This window comes from Leopardus geoffroyi, chromosome X (assembly GCF_018350155.1).
Source record: "Leopardus geoffroyi isolate Oge1 chromosome X, O.geoffroyi_Oge1_pat1.0, whole genome shotgun sequence".
In the NCBI taxonomy this organism is placed as follows: domain Eukaryota; kingdom Metazoa; phylum Chordata; class Mammalia; order Carnivora; family Felidae; genus Leopardus; species Leopardus geoffroyi.
The window spans coordinates 77,478,091-77,502,427 of NC_059343.1; the positions used below are offsets into that span (position 1 = coordinate 77,478,091).

The 24,337-nt window shown below is 37.1% G+C and overlaps 1 protein-coding gene across 5 annotated transcripts in view; it reads left to right on the forward strand.

The window, feature by feature from the left end:
- The window catches only part of DIAPH2 (diaphanous related formin 2), a 995,484-nt gene that overhangs the window by 196,432 nt on the left and 774,715 nt on the right, over nucleotides 1-24,337 (forward strand). For all 5 annotated transcript variants that reach the window (XM_045470691.1, XM_045470696.1, XM_045470695.1 and 2 more), the window contains one exon: nucleotides 10,894-11,033. In XM_045470691.1, coding sequence (XP_045326647.1) covers nucleotides 10,894-11,033 — 140 coding nt within the window. The remainder of the gene's footprint in view (nucleotides 1-10,893; nucleotides 11,034-24,337) is intronic.

Genomic DNA, 24,337 nt, shown 5'->3' on the forward strand with positions numbered 1-24,337 from the left:
ATGGAAATAGCCCAAGTGTCCATCAGCTGACTAATGGATAAAGAAGATGTGGTGCATATATTTACAATGGAAAATTACTCCGCCATAAAAAAGAATGAAATCTTGCCTTTGCAGTGACATGGATAGAGCTAGAGAGTATTATGCTAAGTGAAATAAGCCAGTTAGTAAACGACAGATATCATGTCATTTCATTCATGTGGCATTTAAGATACAAAACAAACAAGCAATAGAGAAAAAAATAAGAGAGAATGAGAGAGGCAAATCAAGCAACAGACTTTTAATTACAGGGAAGGGATGGCTACCAGAGGCAGGGAGATGGGTTACATAGGTAATGGGGATTAAGGAGTGCACTTGTTGGGATGAGCACAGAGTGTTTTATTGAAGTATGGAATTACCATGGTGTACACCTATAATAATATAACACTGTATACTTACTAATTGGAATTAAAATAAAAACTTATAAATAAAAAATATCAAGTAGTATATCCTATGCAAACCTAAAATGTTCTTTTTGGAATATTATTTATTTGGTTTTGATACTGGCATTTGATGTCAGAGTTAACAGAATGTAATTATTAAAGTGGCCCACAGTATGTGTGTGTGTGTGTGTGTTTGTGCGTATTTGTGTTTGTGGTATCTTAGAAAATATAAGCATAGTCACACTGACAAGTATCTCTATCTTAATGATTTTCAAATTAAGGAATGGTTTCAATTTAGGGAAGCTTTTTGTTAGCCTAGCTTTGGAAAAGCATGATGTATGATAATTGCTAGCTTTGCATTATTTTTTTAAAGATCAAACGGGCACAGTGGTAATTTTCATTAATCTCATACAGAGCACCTAATTAAAATTTCCATTATTATCTCTGCATTATCTAGTTGTTTCCTTTGTTCAGTATCAGAACAGTGTGTTAATAATAAGTCATTCTTGTCTGACAGCCCTATTAAATATAGTGAGAATTAGTTTAATCTATTGCACTGTTTTGTTTTTAGGTGATTTCTTGAACATTATTTTGCACCATATTGGTTGTGTTGAAGATACCTTGGCATTTTTAATAGAGATTTCAGAATTAAATACTTGTAACTTCAATTTTTTATTCAAAAAGTGACATTCAGAAAATGACATATATTGGAAAACGAGTAACCTGAGCACCAGAATATTAGTGTTTTATTCTTGCAAACTCACGAATTTGTGAACTTGGACAGTCACCTTGATTATTTCTGTAATGAGGCTGTTAGAAGAGCTGATATTTAAGCATAATCCCCTCCTTGATATGCTATTATGTTTTCATAATCTTCAAATATGAACTTACGTTAAGACCCTTGAAAGCTTGGTAAAAGGGATTTGTTTTATAAGGTTATTTTTTGTATTGCTCCATTAGATTGCTTCCACTCCTTATGACCGCCAAGTATCCTAAATTACATAATGAAACCTGATTCTAAGACTTGGAGGAATAGGGATTCCCAAGGTTTTGGGCTGTCTTACTTGTTCCATGAGGAATATTTCAGACATGACCATATAGAAGAAGGGAATAACCATTTCTGAGAAGTTTACTTTGTCTTTGAGACAGCACATATGGAATGTATGTTTTAAACACTTTATATGATTTGTCTTACTTAATCCTCATAATAAACATGAGGGGTCCGTGTTTATTACCCTATATTGTGGATGAGCAAACAGGTTTATAGAGATTAGTTGAATAGCCTGCTCAACAATTACCTAGAAGGTAAGTAAGAAGGCCACAATTCAAACTCTATGGCAGTTTGAGCTGTTTGTAGGATGCCATATATAGTCTCAACTTATGTATTCTGCACTTGCATTTCTGAATATATTGTAACATCTCAGAAGGCTAATATTGTGAAGCAAAACTAAACTAAGTTCTGAAGTTTCAGCATGCTGAAACTCATCAGACATTAACCCATTTGTTTATTCACCATTAATTAATTAATTAATTAATTCATTCATTCATTCAAGAAATATGTTCTGAGTACTTACTGTGTGCCAGGCATTGTGTTAAAATCTGGAGACACAGTGGTGAATAAGGTAGGCAAGATTCTAGTAAAGTGCTAAACAATATAAACCTACATAGAGTTAATACTGTAAATGAGATTAAAAATGACATGATGATGAGAGTGGTGGGGAGAGGAATGTTGGGCTGAGACTTCGATGATGAGTTAGCAATATAGAGGTCAGGAGTATGAATCCTCCAGGCATAGAAAACAGCAAATACAAAGGTCATTTACAGTAATAAACTCATGTACAAGCTTCCAGGGAAAGATTAGTAGGGTCTTATTATCCATTAATTAAGACAATGAGTTTGAGGATCATATGAAAGTGGACTGTGACTGCTGACTTGTAACATTTCATGCTATAAATGTTAACTTGGATCTGCAGCCTTAAGAGTTGGGTAAATAAGTTATACAAATGTGGAAATGATTTCATGATGATGGTTTTACTTTGCCATCTATGTCATGATTCATTCGGTAGTAGAATTCTTAAATATCTGTATACACTAAAAAAAAGAAAAATCAAGTTAGTGTGCATTACACAAAATATTTGGGTTAAAATTATGAAATTGCATTGTTCTGTAATTGTTATGGACAGATTCAATAATACTACACTTCTGTTGAAGCTCACTAAATTGAGTCACTGTGTTAGATTCTTAGCCTACATGGAGTTCAGTGTCTCAAAGAGTGATAGACACAAATAATGACCTCTGTCCCAATGTCTTAAATATTATAGTAGTGATAGTGCTGCAGCACTATAAGGGAATACGATTCCCCTATATAAGACTTTATCAGACTTCAAACATTTACTTCCTATTCAGTGGAATTTAAAAACAATTCAGACATTAAGAATGATCTACAATTTCTATATTCAGGAATGATTCTCAATAAAAGACAAACACCTAGGAAATCCATTTCTCATTATTAACACTAATTTTTTTGATGTTTATTTATTTTTGAGAGAAACAGAGCATGAATGGGGGAGGAGCAAAGAGAGAGGGAGACAGAGAATCCAAAGCAGGCTCTAGGCTCTGAGCTGTCAGCACAGAGCCCGACACGGGGCTCAAACTCACAAGCCATGAGATCATGACCTGAACCGAAGTCAGATGCCCAACCGACTGAGCTACCCAGGTGCCATACACATTATTTTTTAAATTCTGTACCTTCTAATGATATGACTTCTACTAAATTGGAAAAAACAAATCTTTCCTTATTCTAGCTTAGATACTTACAGAAACTAAGTGTAATTAGTATGAACTTGGAAAATGGGACTCAAAGTAGAATTTTTGTTTTATTTTTACTTAAATCCAAGTTAGTTAATATGTAGGGTAATAATGATGTCAGGAATAGAATTTAGTGATTTATCACTTACATATAACACCCAGTGCTCATCCCAACAAGTGACCTCCTTAATGCCCATCACCCATTTAGCCCATCCCCCCACCTAACTCCCCTCTAACAACCCTCAGTTTGTTCTTTGTATTTAAAAGACTCTTATGGAAAAGTAAGCTTGAAAGATGGTGGTCTAGGAGGACGCTGGGCTCACCGTGTCCTGTTGATCACTTAGATTCCACCCACATCTGCCTAAATAACCCAAAAAAACTGCCAGAAGACTAGAAGAACGGACTCTCTGGAGCCAAGCGTAGACAAGAGGCCCATGGAAGAGGGTAGGAAAGGCTGAGAGGCGGTGCTCACTACGCGGGCTGGTGGGAGGGAGCCGGGGCAGTGGAAGGGCAGCCCGCATGGCAAGGCGGAAACCCCGAGTCTCTCTGGCTTGCAAAGTGGAGGGTCCAGACTCTGTGAGTTCTGACAGCCAGTGGGACTTAACATCTGGAATGTTGTAAGTCAACAGCTCTGCTCAGAGAGCAGGAGGGTGAGAGGACATTGGGAGGGAGAGTTGTTGAGCCCTGTAAGACAAAGCTCAGCTCAGGGGAACAAAGGAGCTGGGAAATGCCATCTCCGTCTCTCATCCCCCAGCCGAAATCCCAAAGGGAACCAGTTCCCATCACTGAACTTGCTTGCACCATGCAAACACCCAGTGCTGTGCTTCTGTGGATCCATCCCTCTGACTGGTCTGCCCACTTCCCTCCCAGTGCTGCAGGGCCCCTCCAGCAGGGGACCACCAACAGCAAAGCGAGCTAAGCCTGCCCCTCCTGCCCCTGTGCACCTTGTGGATCCACCCCGGCTAACACCCCAGATCCCATAGAAGCAGCACCACAAGCCTAGCAATGTGCAAGTAGCCCAGACAGGGGCCACACCACTCCACAGTGAGTCCTGCCACAGTGAGTCCGCCCCTGGGAGAGGGGAAGATAAGGTACACACCGCTCTGACTGTGGCCCCAGTGGTGGGCTGGGGGCAGACATCAGGACTGACTGCGGCCCCACCCACCAACGCAACTTACTCCAGAAAGCACAGGGGAAGTGCCCTGCAGTTCTGCGCCATGCCAGGGACTATCCAAAATGACGAAACGGAAAAATTCTCCTCCAAAGAAATTTCCAGGAAGTAGGGACAGCTAATGAATTGATCAAAAATGATTTAAGCAATATGACAGAACAAGACTTTAGAATAATAGTAATAAAATTAATCACTGGGCTTGAAAAAAGTATAGAGGACAACAGAGAATCTATTGCTACAGAGATCAAGACACTAAGAAATAGTCATGAGGAGCTAAAAAATGCTATAAATGAGGTGCAAAATAAAATGGGAGGTGACCACAGCTCAGATTGAAGAGGCAGAGGAGAGAATAGATGAATTAGAAGATAAAATTATGGAAAAAGAGGAAGCTGAGAAAAAGAGGGATAAAAAAATCCAGGAGTATGAGGGGAGAATTAGAGAACTAAGTGATGCAGTCAAATGAACAATATCCATATCATAGGAATTCCTGAAATAGAAGAGAGAGAGAAAGGGGCTGAAGGTGTACTTGAACAAATCATAGTTGAGAACTTCCCTGATCTGGGGAAGGAAAAAGGCATTGAAATCTAAGAGGCACAGAGGACTCCCTTCAGCTGTAACTTGAATCAATCTTCTGCATGACATATCTTAGTGGAACTGGCAAAATACAAGGATAAAGAGAAGATTCTGAAAGCAGCTAGGGATAAACACGCTCTACCATATAAAAGGAGACCGATAAGACTAGTGGCAGAACTATCTACTGAAACTTGGCAGGCCAGAAAGGAATGGCAGGAAATCTTCAATGTGACAAACAGAAAAAATATGCAGCCGAGAATCTCTTATCCAGCAAGTCTGTCATTCAGAATAGAAGGAGAGATAAAGGTCTTCCCAAACAAACAAAAACTGAAGGAATTCATCACCCCTAAACCAGCCCTACAAGAGATCCTAAGGAGAATTCTGTGAGTGAAATGTTGCAAGGACCACAAAGTACCAGAGACATCACTACAAGCATGACCTACAGACATCACCATGACTCTAAACCCATATCTTTCAAAATAACACTGAATGTAAAAGGACTAAATGCTCCAACCAAAAGACATAGGGTATCAGAATGGATTAAAAAACAAGACCATCTATTTTCTGTCTACAAGAAACTCATTTTAGACCTGAGGACACCTTCAGATTGAAAGTGAGGGGATGTAGAACTAGCTATCATGCTACTGGAAGTCAAAAGACAGCTGGAGTAGCCATACTTATATCAGACAAGCTAGACTTTAAATTAAAGTCTGTAACAAGAGATGAATAAGGGCGTTACATAATAAGTACAGGGTCTATCCATCAGGAAGAGCTAAGAATTATAAATGTCTATGCACTGAATAAGGGATCCCCCCAAAATATAAAACAATCACAAACATAAGCAACCTTATTGATAAGAATGTGGTCATTGCAGGGGACTTTAATACTCCACTTACAACAATGGATAGATCATCTAGACATAGGATCAATAAAGACACAAGGGCCCTGAATGATACATTGGATCAGATGGACTTGACAGATATATTTAGAACTCTGTATCCCAAAGCAAAAGAATATACTTTCTTCGCAAGTACACGTGGAACATACTCCAAGATAGATCGCATATGGGTCACAAAACAGCCCTCAATAAATACAAAAGAATTGAAATCATACCATGCATATTTTCAGACCACAATGCTATGAAACTTGAAATCGGCCACAAGAAAAACACTGGAAATGGTCCAAAAGCCTGGAGGTTAAAGAACACCATACTAAAGAATGAATGGGTCAACCAGGGAATTAGAGAAGAAATTAAAAAAATATATGAAAAGATATTAAAATGAAAATACAACAATCCAAACGCTTTGGGATGCAGCAAAGGCAGTCCTGAGAGGAAAATACATTGCAATCCAGGCCTATCTCAAGAAAAAAGAAAAATCCCAAATACAAAAATCTAACACCACACCTAAAGGTAATAGAAGCAGAGCAGCAAAGATACCCCAAACCCAGCAGAAGAAGAGAAATAATAAAGATCACAACAGAAAAAAACAATATAGAATCTAAAAAAAGTCTAGAGCAGATCAATGAAACCAAGAGTTGGTTTTTTGAAAAAATAAACAAAATTGATATACCTCTAGACAGGCTTCTCAAAAAGAAAAGGGAGAGGACTCAAACAGATAAAATCATGAATAAAAATGGAATTATTACACCCAATCCCTCAGAGATATAAGCAATTATCAGCGAATACTATGAAAAATTATATGCCGACAAACTGGACAACCTGGAAGAAATGGACAAATTCCTAAATACCCACACACTTCCAAAACTCAATCAGGAGGAAATAGAAAGCTTGAACAGACCCATAAGCAGCGAAGAAATTGAATCAGTCATCAAAAATCTCCCAACAAATAAGAGTCCAGGACCAGATGGCTTCCCAGGGGAATTCTATGAGACATTTAAATCAGAGATAATACCTATCCTTCTCAAGCTGTTCCAAAAAATGGGAAGGGAAGGAAAACTTCCAGACTCTTTTTTTAAGCCAGCATTACTTTGCTTCCTAAACCAGACAGAGACCCAACAAATAAAGAGAACTACAGGGCAATATCCCTGATGAATATGGATACAAAACTTCTCAGTAAGATACTAGCCAATCGAATTCAATAGCATATAAAAAGAATCATTCACCATGACCAAGTGGGATTCATTCCTGGGCTTCAGGGCTGGTTCGACATTCACAAATCAATCAATCTCATACATCACATTAATAAAAGAAAATATAAGAAGCATATAATCCTGGCAATCGATGCAGAAAAATCATTTGACAAAATTCAGCATCCTTTCTTAATAAAAACTCTTGAGAAAGGCGGGATGGAAGGAACATACTGAAACATCATCAAAACCATTTATCAAAAGCCCACAGCTAATATCATCCTGAATGGGGAAAAACTGAGAGCTTTCTCCCTGAGATCAGGAACACAGCAGGGATGTCCACTCTCACTGCTGTTGTTTAACATAGTGCTGAAAGTGCTAGCATCAGCAGTCAAACAACAAAAGGAAATCAAAGGCATCAAAATTGGCAAAGATGAAGTCAAGCTTTCACTTTTTGCAGATGACATGATACTATACCTGGAAAACCCGATAGACTCCATGAAAAGTCTGCTAGAACTGACACATGAATTCAGCAAAGTTGCAGGATACAAAATCAATGTATAGAAATCAGTTGCATTCTTATACACTAATAATGAAGCAACAGAAAGACGAATAAATAAACTGAACCCATTCACAATTGCACCAAGAAGCGTAAAATACCTAGGAATAAACCCAACCAAAGATGTAAAAGATGTGTATGTTGAAAACTATAGAAAGCTAATGAAGGAAATTGAAGAAGATAGAAATAAATGGAAAAACATTCCGTGCTCATGGATGGGAAGAATAAATATTGTCAAAATGTCAATACTACCCAAAGCTATCTACACATTCAATGCAATCCCAATCAAAATTGCACCAGCATTCTTCTCGAAACTAGAACAAGCAATCCTAAAATTTGTATGGAACCACAAAAGGCCCCAAATAGCCAAAGTAATTTAAAGAAGACCAAAGCAGGAGGCATCACAATCCCAGACTTTAGCCTGTACTCCAAAGCTGTAATCATCAAGACAGCATGGTATTGGCACAAGAACAGACACATAGACCAATGGAATAGAATAGAAACTCCAGAATTAGACCCACAAAAATATGGCCAACTTATCTTTGACAAAGCAGGAAAGAACATCCAATGGAAAAAAGAGAATCTCTTTAACAAATGGTGCTGGGGGAACTGGACAGCAACATGCAGAAGGTTGAAACTAGACCACTTTCTCACACCATTCACAAAAATAAACTCAAAATGGATAAAGGACCTGAATGTGAGACAGGAAACCATCAAACCCTAGAGGAGAAAGCAGGAAAAAAACCTCTGTGACCTGAGCCGTAGCAATATCTTACTTGACACATCCCAAAGGCAAGGGAATTAAAAGCACAAATGAACTATTGGGACCTCATGAAGATAAAAAGCCTATGCACTGCAAAGGAAACAATCAACAAAACTAATAGGCAACCAACGGAATGGGAAAAGATATTTGCAAATGACATATCGGACAAAGGGCTAGTATCCAAAATCTATAAAGAGCTCACCAAACTCCACACCCGAAAAGCAAATAATCCAGTGAAGAAATGGGCAGAAAACATGAATAGACACTTCTCTAAAGAAGACATCCAGATGCCGACAAGCACATGAAAAGATGCTCAACATCGCTCCTCATCAGGGAAATACAAATCAAAACCACACTCAGATACCACCTCATGCCAGTCAGAGTAGCTAAAATGAACAAATCAGGAGACTATAGATGCTGGCGAGGATGTGGAGAAACGGGAACCCTCTTGCACTGTTGGTGGGAATGCAAATTAGTGTAGCCACTCTGGAAAACAGTGTGGAGGTTCCTCAAAAAATTAAAAATAGATCTATCCTATGACCCAGCCATAGTAGTTCTAGGAATTTACCTAATGGATAGAGGAGTGCTGATGCTTAGGGACACTTGTACCCCAATGTTTATAGCAGCACTTTGAACAATAGCCAAATTATGGAAAGAGCCTAAATGTCCATCAACTGATGAATGGAGAAAGAATTTGTGGTCTATATACACAATGGAATACTACATGGCAATGAGAAAGAATGAAATATGGCCTTTTGTAGCAGCGTGGATGGAACTGGAGAGTGTTATGCTAAGTGAAATAAGTCATACAGAGAAAGAGAGATACCATATGTTTTCACTCTTATGTGGCTCCTGAGAAACTTACCTGAAGACCATGGGGGAGCGGAAGGAAAAAAAAAAAGGTTAGAGGGAGGGAGCCAAAACATAAGAGACTCTTAAAAACTGAGAACAAACTGAGGTTTGGTGGGTGGTGGGAGGGAGGGGAGGGTGGGTGATGGGTATTGCAGAGGACACCTGTTGGGTTGAGCACTGGGTGTTGTAGGGAAACCAATTTAACAATAAATTTCATATTAAAAAAATAAATAAAAGACTCTTATGGTTCGTTTCCCTCTGTTTTTATGTTATTTTTGCTTCCCTTCCCCTATGTTCATCTGTTTCGTTTCTTAAATTAAACGAGTGAAATCATATATTTGTCTTTGTATGAGTAATTTTGCTTGGCATCATAATATACTGTACTTCCATCCACTTTGTTGTAAATGGCACAATGTCATTCTTTTTGATCACCAAGTAATATTCCAGTATATATGTGTGTGTGTGTGTGTGTGTGTGTGTGTGTGTGTGTACGTGTGTACACACACACAGAGATGCATACACACACATACACACACACCACATCTTCTTTATTCGTCTGTTGATGGACATTTGGGCTCTTCACAATTTGGACATTGTTGATAGTGCTGTTATAAACATTAGGGTGTATGTGCCCTTTCCAATGAGTATTTTTTTATCCTTTGTGTAAATTCCTAGTAGTGCAATTGTTGGGGTATAAGGGAGTTCTATTTTTAAGTTTTTGTGGAACCTCCATACTGTTTTCCAATGTGGCTGCACCAGTTTGCATTCTCATTGGCAGTGCAAACTAGAATTTTAATTCAGGGGATACACTTGTAATATAGGATTGGGTTACTTATGATTATGTATGTCTAGAATTTGAAACTGTGAGTTATTAGTACATGAATGTGTTGATGAGGTTTTACTCTCAGTGTTTTCCCCAAACTGCTTACAAAGTTATAGCAAGATGATGAAGCTAAGGAACAGCGATGGGGTAATGAGTTCTAGCAATAACCCCATATATATCGGAAATTAAGGTAAAAACTAGTCATTATAAGATAAATGCATTTAATGACTTTTAAGATTAATGTACAACATGGGAGTAACATAGGAAGAAACAGTTTGGGATTAGTGAATACTTTAGACTAATTTGAATAACATGTTAAATGGAAACTGTATTGTTTTACATTTTAGTAACTTTTCATGTCTTTTCGGAGGTAGGCTAATTCTTTGATATATTTGAATAGATTTGGGTGATACATAATGTTTTGTGTTAAATTGTATTCACTATATTTTGTGGAATAGAATATAAACATTTTAACTAAGAAAATTAATAAGATAATTTCTAAAAGTTTATCCTGTGGGTTTAGGAGGACCAGCTAACGTTAATGCTAGTGTCTGGATTGCAAATTTAAGCATCTTTCAGTGACAGTTTATCTCAAATCCATATCATGTTCAGACCATGAGTATCGCAGTGTAATTTTTTTTTAATAGGGATGAGGAGATTGTTAAGATATACATAACATTATATTACCATGTCAGTTCTATAACCAAGAATTTTTAAGTTAATTGCACTCTGCACACATTTTTCTATAGTAAAATATTTACATCTTCTGTGTATTTTATTTTAAAAGTTTTTTTGAAAACCTGTTGTCTGTCTAAAATGGTATTTTTTTTCTAATAGGGAGGGCTGAAAAACAGCAAACATGAATGCACCCTGTCTTCACAAGAATATGTTCATGAATTACGATCTGGTATTTCAGATGAGAAACTTCTTAACTGCCTTGAATCTCTGAGGGTTTCTTTAACCAGCAATCCCGTCAGGTAGGTGATTCTTACTGCTTTGGTATGATTTATACAATTTGTACCGCACATAATTGTCAGGAATACAATCAGTTATATCATTTTAACTTCAAGGTTTTTTGACCAACACTCTCATTTAGCTAATAAAACAGCCATGTTTGAGTATAAGGTTGTAAATATTTAAAAAATATAGTTAATCTGATTTCTAATATTGTGCAACTTTAAGAATACAAATATTATCTTGGATGTTTAAAATTTTTTAATGTTTATTTTTGAGAGAGAGACAGAGACAGAGTATGAGCCGGGCGGGGGTGGGGGGGTGGGGGCAGAGAGAACCACAAGATCATGACCTGAAGTCAGATGCTTAACTGACTTAGCCACCCATGCACCCCCAAATATTACTTGGATGTTTAATTTCTCTTTGATTATAAAAAACATGGGTCAAACAGTTAAGTATCCAGTTACTCAGTAATTTGTATGCACAGATTAACAATTTTTATATGTTTATTTGTAAAACAAATTAAGTATATTGGCTCTGATAGTATTCATTTTTAACCTGAGAAATAAATATAATTTTATATTCTACAAGTTTTGGGTTACTATTCACATATTTTTGCAATTTGGGATAGCAAAAATTAAATTATTTTAACCAATAAAAGAAATGAATGATAGTATTAATAAACTCAAAGCTCCACACAGGCTATTTTCTAACTACAAAGGATTTTTAAGGAAGAAGTTCCTTGCCAATGTTGGAATCCAATAACTGATATTCTTTATTAATCATAAAAAATATTTAGTTGTAACAAACATAAAATGTTTTATGAGGAAAAATAGATTTTTGGTGTAATATGAAAATATTCTTGGATATACTCTGTAAATTGCTACAATTTTAAGTTCAGCAATTACCACATAAAAGTGTACAGAAATGGCATTTTGATTTTATTTATGTTTTTCCTAATATATAATGGGGCCCACATTTTGTATTTCTCTGACCCACCAATAGAATCTTGAAAATAAGTTAGAGGTCATTTGAATTAATGTAGAAATTGAAATATAGTATTTATTGTTACCTATAGTGATTTGTCAGAATAACTGGAAAATTTTAATTCTAAAATAAAAAAAACTTAAGAAGTCAGTGTTAAGATGTGACTTACTTTTGAATATGATAATCATTCAAAGGTGACTGTCTTGCCATTTCTTCTAGAATGCTTCTGGTTTCAATGACTTGAATAAGGATATGAGTTCCTTGAGAACAGTAACCATTTTTGTGCACCCTCTCCATGTAAACCTATAGCTCTTTATCATAGTGCACTTATGTGCTCTGGAAATTTCTGTTGAACAGTTGATTATATGAGTGAATAAATGAATATTTAAGTAGTGACTATAGAAGAAGTTGTGGGATTTAGGAATGAAGGGAAGGGGTACCTAGTAAAAATGCATTTTTATAAAGATGGCAAGAAAGGCTTGAAATTATACGTGGAGCTTTTAAAAAAATTTTTTTTTTCAACGTTTATTTATTTTTGGGACAGAGAGAGACAGAGCATGAACGGGGGAGGGGCAGAGAGAGAGGGAGACACAGAATCGAAACCGGCTCCAGGCTCTGAGCCATCAGCCCAGAGCCTGACGCGGGGCTCGAACTCACAGACCGCGAGATCGTGACCTGGCTGAAGTCGGACGCTTAACCGACTGCGCCACCCAGGCGCCCCTACGTGGAGCTTTTAAAATACAGTGTAGCAATTACCAGAGAACACCAAAGAATTGCGGGGATCACCTGAGAAGCTGGTATGTCCTGATTGGCTGAAGGCAGCTGCATTCTGGTAGCTGATTGGTTCCACAGGGGCATGAGGCTGCTTGTGTTGTCGCACTCCCAAGCTTTCTGTGGTAGCTCACTGTAGAAGTCAGAGGCCACCTGAGGAACTCACCAAATAGAGCCAAAGCCTACCTCCTAATCAGCCTGAACTGTCCTTAAGATGAGAAAAAATGAGATTCAGAGCTATGGCAGCACCTTTGCCGTGGGTGGAACCATTGGAAGCAATGACCTACCATCTCAGGATGGTGCAGCTCCCCCAAGGTCCAGGGTCCGAACCCAGAATATTATACTTTGTTGTGTAAACCAGCTGCTCACCTGTGCTCTAGTTGACAATGGCTTCAAGATCAGGGAAATTGAAGTTTCCCAGGTCTCTATCATGGGGATAATCAGATCGGCAGAGAGCGCTTCAAACTACATAATTTACAGAATTGACAATATGACCACCGCGCCTATTGAGGTCTATCAGAGGCTCAGAAGAAATGAAGGAAAGCAGGGGATAGCCCTTCCAGTGGGAGTATATGTCAAAGTGATCGGCATCCTCAAGTATTTTAAAGATGCAAAAGGCGTTGAGGTATTGAACATCCGCGTCCTGGAGGACATGAACGAGTTCACCACACATATTGTGGAAACGGTGAATGCACATATGATGCTGGATAAAGCTCGCCAAACAGCCTCTAGGCCCAGTGCTCCTGTTGTTCCATCAAAAACGGATGATGTCCAGGTGTATGCCAAATACCACCACAAGGAAGTTCTGCGTTTGATTCATTAATGCCGTCAACAGGAAGGCAATAATGTAAAGGAGCTCCAGACCCAGCTTCCCAGCATGAGCGACAGGGCCATCAAGCAAGCAATTGAATATCTGACCATCCAGGGCTACATCTACACCACTGTGGATGAGGAGCATTTTAAATCTGCCAATTGAAGTGGTGAAAAGATGTTCCATTTTTCGAAGACCCTTGCCACCAGCTGGGAGTGAGTTTAACCTGTTGACTTGTAGGAAGTAGATTTTTTTCACCAGAAGATCTCAACTGGCATCCTTTAGAACCTCAATGTTTTTCCAACTGCTTTGAGCTTTTCCATTTTTCTAACTGTATTTGAAGCTCGGGAAGAGATGGTGATGGATATATTGACTGGACTTTTTGTAGTATTTTCCAGCAAGCAAATTAAAACAGTCCTGGATGGATTAATTGGGGGCAGAAAAGGTATGGAAAAAATTTGAAAATTTTTAGTTGTGTGGGAGCTTTTCCTGACATATCCACATATTAGGAAAATAGAGATGCAGTCAGGGAGCCAGCTAAGAGACAAAAACAAACATTATATTATTTTTACATTAGACTTATTTTCTGTGTTTGGATTTAGCTTATATTATCTCTTGCTAAATATAGTTATTGAATAATTTAGTGCTAAAGAGAGTAATTTATGAATTCAAATGCACAGTTCAATGTTTATTGAGTGATTTGCTCTTGTTACCATAGATTTATGTGTAAAAAATAAGATTATAGGGGCGCCTGGGTGGCGCAGTGGTTAAACGTCCGACTTCAGCCAGGTCACGATCTCGCGGTCCGTGAGTTCGAGCCCCGCGTCAGGCTCTGGGCTGATGGCTCAGAGCCTGGAGCCTGTTTCCGATTCTGTGTCTCCCTCTCTCTCTGCCCCTCCCCCGTTCATGCTCTGTCTCTCTCTGTCCCAAAAATAAATAAACGTTGAAAAAAAAAATAAATAAAAAATAAAAAATAAGATTATACTGTGTTTAAATAACAGGTCTTATTACTACATCTTTAAGTTTTTTTTTTTTTTAAATACGATTATACTTCCTTTAAATGCCAGCTCTTATTAACATGTTTGTTAAAAAAATAAGATTATAACTATGTTTAAATAACAGCATAGATTACAGTATGTTTAAATATACTATTTAAAAACTAAGATTACTCTATGTTTGAAAACTTTTTTTAATATGATTAAGTTTAATGATTTTTTTCAAATACAGTGTGGTGATATTTGGATTAAATTACACTCTGTTGTAGTTGCATGGTACATGGATACCAGACTTTCTGTGAATTTGATGTTCTGATCTTTCTCTATAGTACTAAATGCTCTTTTTTATGTATAACAAAGTTTTATTCTTACAGATTAGGCAGAGAAACAAAAAATAATTATAGGAATATTAGGCTTAGTAAACAAATTTATTTGAATATTTTTTTAAAATACTTTTGTAAAAATCTTGACTTTCCTGTGTGACTTTTTCCCTAATTTTGTTTGAAAAGCATTTTGTTTTGTTTTAGAAGATTAATAATTTTAATTACCCAAAATAAATTTTTCTTCTCAGTATAACAGCATATTCTAGTTGTAATAATACATTTTAGCATGTATTAAATTAAATATGTGATAGTTTTAAATAATTGAATAAAGTAAGCCCTGAGTTATATATACACTCAAGATCCTGTCTTTCAAGTTAAAAGTTTTGTTACATTAGTAGAAAGAAAAAAATATATATATATATATACATACATACATACATACATACATACATATATATGTTCGTTTGGACAAGTAGAAGAGAAAAGCATCACTTGTCTTAATTGGATCACTAAAATGAAGTGCAAAAACATTGAAAATACCTTATATGCAGCATTGACAGTAATCCATACTTTCAGGGAAGCTACAGAATTTGGCCTCTTTGCCAGCCATTATAAAAACTTGCCACCAATTCTTGCTTAAGCTTTCTGAGTTATAAGCTTAACTTTTCTTCCATAAAAAGCAGAGAAATCATAAATGGCACTTGATTGATGGCCACAGATAGTTAACATACCTGTTATTGAAATTATGAGATACTTTGCAAATTCTAGTCTTTATAAACAGAGGAATTCTGAACCACTCTTGAAAGTTTGCCTGCCCTGAGAAAAATCACACTGGAGGAGAGGCAATGAGACACACATTTCTTCCTTAGAATCTCAGTTTGGAAAGATATTGTCTAGGAGATATATGTGTGCATATATATATCTGTGTGTGTGATGTATATAACTTATACAATTGCAGGAACCCTGACTGAGATCAGAATCTGATTTGTTTTATGAGTTTGTAGGTTACTCTCCAAATTGACTTGGTTCAACTGGCCATTGGATAGGTAGCCACTTTTCCCTCACTCTAGCAATATTCCTCAAGAATCAGGAAAACAACTAATAAAAAAAGCCCATTTTTGGCTGTCTTTGTGCCTGGGAACTGATATATTGTGATATGTACACCTGAATTTAAAGGGAAGACAAACTTCTTTCCCTCTTCCATGCTCTGGGGATAAATGTCTACTATGTTCTGTGGGGTTCTTTTTAGCTTTGTTAATTACCCTGCTGCCTCCCTTATTCTTGTGAGTGAAGTGTGCTTTATTAGGATTCTATTACAGGTAAGAGACTACAATGGAATAATAGTAAGTAAGTCAACCTATAATGTAAGTGGAAATTAACAAACATATTTAGGCAGAAAACAATTGCTGGATTATCTTATACACACATATTTGGGTAGCAGGTTTTTATTTATTTTTTTTTTTATTTTTTTTTTTTTATTAAAACATTTTTTTTTTTCGTTTTATTTATTTTTGGGACAGAGAGAGACAGAGCATGAACGGGGGAGGGGCAGAGAGAGAGGGAGACACAGAATCGGAAACAGGCTCCAGGCTCTGAGCCATCAGCCCAGAGAGCCCGACGCGGGGCTCGAACCCACGGACCGCGAGATCGTGACCTGGCTGAAGTCGGACGCTCAACCGACTGCGCCACCCAGGCGCCCCTGGTAGCAGGTTTTTAAAATCCAGTTTAAGCCTTCCACCAGGCATACATACTTCCTTTTAATTTTGTTTAGAAGGTGAATTACTTGATTAGTGCTCCTCTTCCTCTCCAGTCCTGCCTTGTATGTGTGCCAAACTTTTGAGGATAAGATACCAATTCTGGGGAAATACTATCTACTATTTTGGGCAGAGACATTTAATCTTGAGGAACTGAAGAACATAACTGATAATTATAATCCACTTAGGATTTTTGGCTGTGGCTCTTAGGCATATGAAATATATGCATTTATATTGAAATTTATTCTAAATTAACTGGATAAAGTTGAAAATGTTTTCAAGACAAAGATAGTATTTCTGTTGTCATAATTGTCAGTAATCATTTCATTACTTTTACCTACTAAATTTAAATTTATATTTTGAGTATAACCTGACAAATAGAAATCTTGTATTTTTCAATTTTCATTTTATTTTTATAATGATGAATCAAACAAGGTAACCACCTCAAGACAGTATAGTACTGACACAAAAATATACTATGAAATCTTTCATCCAAAAGTATAAAGGAGAATACAAAAGCACCTATGTACTCATCACCAGTTTCAGAAACAAAGCTTTATTTTATTATAGTTGTGGAGAAGTTACCCATGTAATCCAGGGCAGGCACATAGACCAATAGATTAGAATAGAAAACCCAGAAATGAACCCACAACTATCAACTAGTCTTCGACAAGTCAGAAAGAATATCCACTGGAAAAAGGACGGTCTCTTCAACAAATGGTGTTGGGGAAAGTAGACAGCAACATGCAAAAGAATGAAACTGGACCACTTTCTTACACAATACACAATAATAAATTCAAAATGGATTAAACCTAAATGTGAGGTAGGAAACCATTGAAATCCTAGGGGAGAACACAGGCAGTAACCTCTTTGATATTGGCTGTAGCAACTTCTTACTAGGTATATCTCCTGCAGCATCTTTAAAAACAATTAAAAATAATAAGAAACTTATAAAATTAGCATTTATTATCTTCCATGACATGTTCTAAGATTTCGAAATATACACATACAATTAGGTTATCTTTATTAGTAGTATCAGTATTGTTTGCGTTTTATTTTATTTAATTTTTTTTTAAATTTTTTTTTTCAACGTTTATTTTTGGGACAGAGAGAGAGCATGAACGGGGGAGGGGCAGAGAGAGAGGGAGACACAGAATCGGAAACAGGCTCCAGGCTCTGAGCCATCAGCCCAGAGCCTGACGCGGGGCTCGAACTCACGGACCGCGAGATCGTGACCTGGCTGAAGTCGGACGTTTAACCGACTGCGCCACCCAGGCGCCCCTTGTTTGCGTTTTATAGATGAGGAACTTGAGGCTAAGAAATGTTATTTGCTCCATTTCAGTGTTACATGGCTAGTTTCAGAGCAAAGACAACAACTGAGGTATTGTGACTCCAGAACCTGGGCTCTTAACCACATCTTTGTACTACCTTACAGTAAGGAAAGTCTTTTAAAATATCTTCCTTTCACTCTTGTCACATACTAAATATTTTTACTTTGTTTTATTAAAATTTGCCTGACCTGAAAAAAAATGTACTCTGAAATCTTTCACCGAAAAGTCTAAAGGAGAATATAAAATCACCTATGTACTCATCACCAGTTTAAGAAATAAAGCTTTTATTATAGTTGTGGAGAGGTTACCCATATAACTCAGATTAATTTTTAATGACACTATAGCATCCTTTGAGCCTATATTTCTCTGATTAAAAAATCACCTGAGGTGTGTGGATGGTTCAGTCAGTTAAGTGTATGACTCTTGATTTCAGCTCAGATTATGATCTCAGGGTTTGTGAGTTTGAGCCCCATGTCAGGCTCCACTTGGGATCCTTCTCCCCCTCTCTGCCTCTCTCTCTCTCAAAATACACTTAAAAAAATCATCTGAAAGTTTACATGTTCTGTAACCAAATGCATTTATTTCTTGTTGTGTAATATCTTTTTAAAAAAGACTTTAGTGTTTATTTTGGAGACAGACACACACGCACACAGAGTATAAGTGGGGGAGGGCATAGAGAGAGGGAGACACAGAATCTGAAGTAGGCTCCAGGCTCAGAGCTGTCAGCACAGACCCCAACATGGGGCTCAAACTCACTGATTGTGAGATCATGACCTGAGCTGAAGTTGGATGCTTAACTGACTCAGCCACCCAGGTACCCCTGTTGTGTAATATCTTAAGAATATATATCCTTGCATTGAAAAAATTATCATTTTCTGATGACCACGTGGCTCTGTGTAGTGAAATTTGGGACTTCTTTACTGTATACCTCTAGTAATTCACATGCCATCTCTATGATATTTATTCCAGTTTACTATTACATGATAAATTAAGAAAATTTTATTTCACTCTTAAGAGTTCATTTTCCTTGGTAATTCCTTAAATTGGAATAGTTCAGTGACTAGCACTTACTATCATGTGGTTTGCTTTTACATATCAGATGGATATCTTATAAGTAAATAACAAAAATAAAATTTCCCTTGTTTCTATGGGGCTTGTCCATATGGAGCTTACATTCTAGTAGGAGAAATGTGGCAATTAAAAAAAATGTGTGTATACACACATACACACACACAGAAAATGTCAGGTTGTGATCTGTGCTGGGGAGTGGATGGTGCTATTTTATATCAGGTAGTGAAAAGTGAAAGCCTCTCTGACTTCAGTGACATTGCTTGCAGATGTCTAAAGGAGTGAGCTATGTAGTCTGTTGGAGGAGGAACCTTATTAGAAAACAGGAAATAGCAAGAACACATGCTTGGTTGGGAAGGTCAAAGAAGCCAGTGTCACTAGAGGCAGATAATGAAGAGTCTTGTGATCCATTTAGAGGAATTTGGCTTTTACCCTGAGTGAGCTGGGAAGATGTTAGAGGGTTTTGAGGAAAGTAATAGTATGACCTGACTTGCCTTTTTTAAAGGATAACTTGGGAGGTAGCAGGGAGACCATGTTACATGTTGCAGTAAGGGAGCTAACAATCTCACAGAAATTCTAGGGGCAGCAGTATAGCTGTACCTCCTGGCGGCTGATATGGAAGGTTACTTGACCTTCCATGGTAGTCCTAGAACCTAGTTATTTTTGTCATGAGTTTCTTCAATTAAGCAGCAGAAATTCATGATGCATTAACTTTATTTGCTCTGTTAACATGGGCTCTCCATGTGTGTGTCTTTTCCTGATATTAACTGCCTGGCCATCTCTGTATTACTAAGTTCAAATTATTAATGGGGTGACTCTGGTCCCCATTTGTTTCTGCTTGGGCAAAGCTTTTCATGTCAGGTCACCTTAGTCTGCAGGCCAAACCACAGTATGGCCAGGCCACCCTCTCTTATCACATCAGTTTTGCCTGTAGTAAGGGAGAGGGAGGCAGGTTGGTATCAGCCATAAATTGCTTAACCAAGGACCATTATCTCAGAAGGTGACTGTGGGCAGTGCTCCCTGAAGAAGGGGATATGAGTTTGTCAGGCACCAGCTATTATACGAACTTTAGTAAGGTGACAAAGAAAGTTATTGTGTGGAGATCTGCAGAAGGTCAGGATTATGTTTTAATCATCCTGTATATTCAGCATTTAGCATTATTCCTTATGGCATTACAAGTTGAGTAAACGAGGAAAAGTAACATAGTGCTACCGGGAAGTGCCTCTGGTGTGCCTGTGTGTATATTTGTGGGTTTTGAGAAGTGAAGGAAATAAAGAGCACCATTATCCTTACTTTTCCTTTGAGTGTCCTGAGAATTCTTACCAATTCTTACTTATAAGCAGCAGTCTCTCCTTAGATTTGTATCTACCATCTGACTCTGGTCCAAAAATCTCTCTTTTTCCTGATAAGGGGATGCTCTCCTCAACCTGTCCCTCAAAGAACCCCAGAAGTGATGGTGGTGGGCTATGTGTCTATATCACATGGTTAAATATGTTATGGGAGTGCAGTGTAGTATTTTCCCTTCTTGGGAACTCACAGTGAACATTGACATTGTTTTTAGAAAAGCTTTTTAAAGTCCTCCAGGAAAGAAACTTATTTAATTTTATTAACCCAGAGTTTCCAGATATTTTTTCATAAAAAAGTCTCCTGTTATTCCTTCAAAATGCCTGTAACCATTACATAGTATAAACCATATCTTCTATTTCCACCAGACTTAAATGCACCAGCAGACATAAGATTTTATCTAATCACCCCTACTTTAGAATCTCTCTCACAGAAACCAACAAGTAAACAGCTAATTTAGTCTTCCTACTGGACAGAAACAAGTGAGCAAAGAAAAGCAATTAAATGACAATAAAAAATCAGAAAAGGAGGAAACGAAATATAAGAATAAACCCAAGAATGAGAATAATTTGTATGACATAATTACACCCAAACAAAGAAAAGTAGTCTATAGATGGATAAATCACCTTGAATGCATAGTGTCTTATATAACTTATAATAGTAAAAGAAACCTTGAAGTTAACAGGAATTATTTAATACTATTATTTTAGTTTCTTAGGGCATCCATAACAATTACCAAAAACCGGGTGACTTTAAAACAACAGAAGTTTATTCTGTCGAAGCCAGGTGGTCAGAAGTCTGATAATACCAAGGTGTTGGCAGGGAGGTCCCTCCTAAGGCTCTAGGGGAAGATCTTTTCCTTGCTCCTTCCAGCTTCTGGCATTCCTTGTTTTTTGGCAGCATAATCCCAATCTCTGCCTCTGTAGTTACGTAGCTTTGTCTATGTCTCTGGGTGTCTTTTCTGTGTCTCTTATAGGGACACTCTAGCTGGATTTAGGGCCTGCTCTAACTACTACCATGTTATCTCCATCCTTACCTTAATTATATCTACAAAGACCCTATATCCAAATAAGGTCATATTCTGAGGTTCTGGATGGATTCTATTCCAAAATTCTATTCTAAAATTATGCAAAGGAAAATTATCCATAAAAGCATTGAAATAACAAAGTTAGCTAAATTCTGTCTAGGTAAAAACCTTAGCTAGTTTAGAAGATCTGAAAAAGTAGAACTATGTACTACTTATAGAAATCTCCTTAATGAAGTTAAACTCATTGGCCTTGTTCCCTTTATAATTTTTTTTTAAAAAATGTTTATTTATTTTTGAGAGAGAGACAGAACTTGAGCATGGGAGGGGTAAAGAAGGAGGGAGACACAAAATCCAAAGCAGGCTCCAGGATCTGAGCTTTCAGCACAGAACCTAATGTGGGACTCAAACTCATGAACCATGAGATCATGGCCTGAGCCGAAATCAGAGGCTTATCCTACTGAGCCACCCAGGTGCCCTGCCTTGTTCCCTTTATAAATAAATTTTTTCTGTAGTACTAAATTTTGAGAGTGTGTTGATAGACTCACACTAGAATGCCAATCATGGTATCTAGATTTCTAGTCCTTGATCTCTCACTCTTTGTGACTTTAGTGCAATTAGTAACCTCTTTTGGCCTCAGGTTTTCCATGTATTAATGATTTTGGAGACTTCTAACTCTACACTTCTGTGTTCTGTGTTCTCTTTTGCTTAGTTGTAATTCTATTATCTTTGTTATTGGAACTAGATTAATGTTTATAATTGATTTTGAAGAAAAAAATGGTTGTCCATAAGACAAAAAGATTTCTTAGCATTTCATTATTTTCTCGCATTTATAAGTATTGTTTAACTCCAGACAGGTATTTATAATTTCTTTTAAAATATTGAAGAAAGAAGTTTCTAAATCTGTTACATACCTATCTTTCAAACCTGATGTTTGTTAGAATCTTGGCATTTGTCTTTTTATGGATGATTTCTTTCCTTATCACAGTTTTAACTGGTTTCTTTTTGTTCACCCCAGCCCCTAGTAAAGCAAATATATAAACACACACACTAGTAGCTTTACAAACATTCTCAAATTATAGTCATTTCGAAATATTAAATGGAGTCACAGATGTCAAATTCATGTTATTTAATCATTCAGATGATAAAGACTCTAAGAAAATAATTTCCTTGTATTATTTTCTGCTAAAGGCAAATATTTAAGAAATTACCTTTTATAAACCATCATTAACTGGTCATATCCCAAATCACTCCGTTACTATGCATTCCTTCAACATTTTTTTTTTTATTGTATACATTTACCTGCACGTGCTTATGCTCTATAATGGTTACATGCATGTATGTCTGCTTTTCTCATTTCGATTTTAGAGTCCTTTGAGGAAGGGGCCTCTTGCCCTTTTATTTGTTTCATGATGGTGGTACAGTGTAATTTATATACAATGACATGTGATTTGATGTGGATATTGACCTGCCATCATTAACAGCCTCTGCTTCTTCAGCATTGAGAATGAATTTTCATTAATCTGGCACTATTTTGTGACCATGCATTTTTAGGTATAATTACAGAAAAGGAGTGAAGCTAATTTCCTCCACACAGGAATGAAACCTATTGGTTTGATGTGAACCATATTCATAAGCTACACACAATATAGTGTGCTTTACACATGGTCTTTTTATGGTTGCCTAGTGAATTAATAAAATTGAATGTTTACGTGTCTATTTCACACCCTATGAACCCTGGTCTGCCATCACAAATTATATTAGGTTTTGCATATACCACGGTCTGTGTGTTTTAGAATGAGAAATCTGTTATTACAGGTTTTTAAAAAAAATATTGTTTATTTTTGAGAGAGAGAGAGACAGACAGACAGACAGACAGACAGACAAAGTTCGATTGGGGGAGGGGCAGAGAGAAATGGGAAGACACAGAGTCCGAAGCAGGCTCCAGGCTCTGAACTGTCAGCACAGAGCCTGATGCGGGGCTCGAACTCACCAACTGTGAGATCATGACCTGAGCTGAAGTCGGATGCTTAACCAACTGAGCCACTCAGGCGCCCCTGTTATTACAGATTTTTGATCCTAATCCTTTGAAAAGGTTTATGAAATGAAAGAGGGCCTGCTGAGAAATGATCAGTGAGTTTGAACAATTTTATTCCCACCCAACTCATTACAGAATGTACAGGTATTTGGCAGTACATTTTATGAAGGTCCAAAGGAATGCATAATAATAAATAATTGTCACTGAGTTTTTTTAACACATGACAAAATAGCAAATACTGGTTTGAAGAATAGTGTCAGAGAATTTTGATTGTGCAGAATTATTTTCAGAGTTGTTGCTGAAATTACCTTACAGCCTGAGGGGTATTTTACCCCACTAGGAAACTGTTTTTTCTGTTTTTGCTTATAATTTTAGTTACTGCCCAACTGGTGGCATAGTGTCTATATTCACTTGCTGTGATGATAGGTTCCTCAGCCAGTGTTTTCAAGCATGTGAAAACAGGTAAAGTATCTTTTAGAGTTTACTTAATGTGCAGTTATTTGCATTACCTTTGGACCATTTGTTTTTACTTGTTATTTTCTAACTTCCCTTTAGATTTAAACATATTTTTCAAACATACTAACAAATATACTTATTCATATAATCATAATGAAAATAGCTGACTCTTGACAACAATGCAAATTAGAAATAGAAAGCACTTTCTGAATTATGGGTGTTAATAATTAAACAGCCTGTATTAAAAAAAATGTATTGAGAGAGAGTGGGGGAGGGGCAGAAAGAGAGATTGGGAGAGAGAGAATCTCAAGCAGGTTCCTCACTGCCAGTGAAGAGCCTGAGGCAGGGCTTGAACTCAACCAACTGTGAAATCATGACCTGAGCTAAAATCAGGAGTTGGACTCTCAAACGACTGAGCCACCCAG